The sequence below is a fragment of the Ixodes scapularis genome, unplaced genomic scaffold (genome assembly GCF_016920785.2).
Source record: "Ixodes scapularis isolate PalLabHiFi unplaced genomic scaffold, ASM1692078v2 PGA_scaffold2__306_contigs__length_199485367, whole genome shotgun sequence".
NCBI lineage: Eukaryota > Metazoa > Arthropoda > Arachnida > Ixodida > Ixodidae > Ixodes > Ixodes scapularis.
Genome location: NW_024609857.1, coordinates 90,058,311 through 90,059,805, shown reverse-complemented (window position 1 = coordinate 90,059,805; position 1,495 = coordinate 90,058,311). Strand labels below are relative to the sequence as shown.

Sequence of the window (1,495 nt, the reverse complement as noted above, 5' to 3'; positions counted from 1 at the left end):
CCGCCATGCGCGTTGCGGTCATTACGATAGACTGCAAAGCCCTTAGGAAACACTTCGCTATTAAGCACTGAGTCATCGAGCCACGACTTAGTGCCCATGAATAAGCATGGCTGTATTGCCTCTACTAAACAGAAAAACTCGTCTACTTTATTTTTAAGACTGCGGCAGTTTATCAACAGAACCGTCGGGCGAGCATTTGAAGATATGGATAGATTATCAGAAGTTGTATGAGCGAAAGGTCTATGTCATTCTTGTGTTCTTACATGTCTATCGTTATGCACGAGGACCGCCTTCTTTTGTTCAGTATCCCAGATATGCGCTTCTCCATTCACGATCAGCTTATCGTACGACAAAAAGACTTTGTTAGCCTTGCTTAACCTTATTTCTTTAGAAAAATCCGATAACATACGTTTTTTATCGCGAAGTGTTTTGCTAAAATCCTCTGAGACACTGTAGTTGCTATTTTTAAATTTGAACCCCGCGTGTAATATGCTTTCTTTTTCATTCCACGACACAAAGTTTACAATAATGGGCCTTTTCCCATTCGCTCTATATTGACCAATCCGACGTGCGCTTTGAATCCAAATGGGGTCGATGCCCATTTTATCATTACATAGTTGTAGCACATGGTTCTTTAATTCTTCCCATGTCTCATTGCTCCTCGTATCATCTAAGCCGTAAAACACCAGACTGCACCTTCGACTGCGGTTTTCAAGAGCATCAATCTGTGCTTGTAGATTTTTGGTCAATCCCTCAAAACCATCAACACGTTTTTCTAAGTGGTCATTGCTCTTAATCAAGGTGTCCAGTTTCTTTTCAAATTCTTCTTGCTTACTTTGAATACTAGAAAGTTGTGTCGTAACCCTGTTCATGCTAGCAGTTAGGCTCATAAGCATGGATTCCATATTTGCCATCTGTTCAGCCTTCGTAGGGGGGCCTGGATTCAATTCGACATCATCCGCCAGTAATAACAACAATACTAAAAATACCAATTTTCTCCAAAACCTACGGTGCACATAAAAGCAATGATGCTTATAACGTGTATACGTCATTAGGAAAACGTCCTTGGGTGGAGCCGCCAGGTAAAAACAAACTCTAGGATAATATCCAGAGTAAACAGTACCAACCTGCATGCGAAAAAAGCACGGTGAACTCATGCTGGGATCCCTGCCGGCTCCAATTCCCGAAGAAGTGGTGGCGTCGGTCGTCTTAAAAAGCCGCTGGGATAGTCCATTTGTTGCAGTAGGGGTAGCAGCCACGGGAACACTGAAGAACGCCCCCCGATGCAGAACCGTTTATGTCATGGTGGCGTTCGCCGTGAAGTCAGTCGAAATCCAGATGCTTGATGTGATCGTTGATGGGCCACTCCCGCCAAAGCCGTCGCTACTGATAAAGCAGAGTGCCGACAGGACTGTCGCCTGCATGCGAAAAAAGCACGGTGAACTTATGCTGGGATCCCTGCCGGCTCCAATTCCCCAGCAGCACATAAAAGCAG

General features: G+C 44.5%; 1 protein-coding gene across 1 annotated transcript; it reads right to left on the bottom strand.

Annotated features, from left to right (window-relative positions):
- Positions 1 to 245: 245 nt before the first annotated feature.
- Positions 246 to 1,157, bottom strand: LOC121836548. Its single transcript, XM_042291475.1, has one exon. It carries the CDS (start codon positions 1,155 to 1,157, stop codon positions 246 to 248), a length of 912 nt encoding a protein of 303 aa, XP_042147409.1.
- Positions 1,158 to 1,495: the final 338 nt, after the last annotated feature.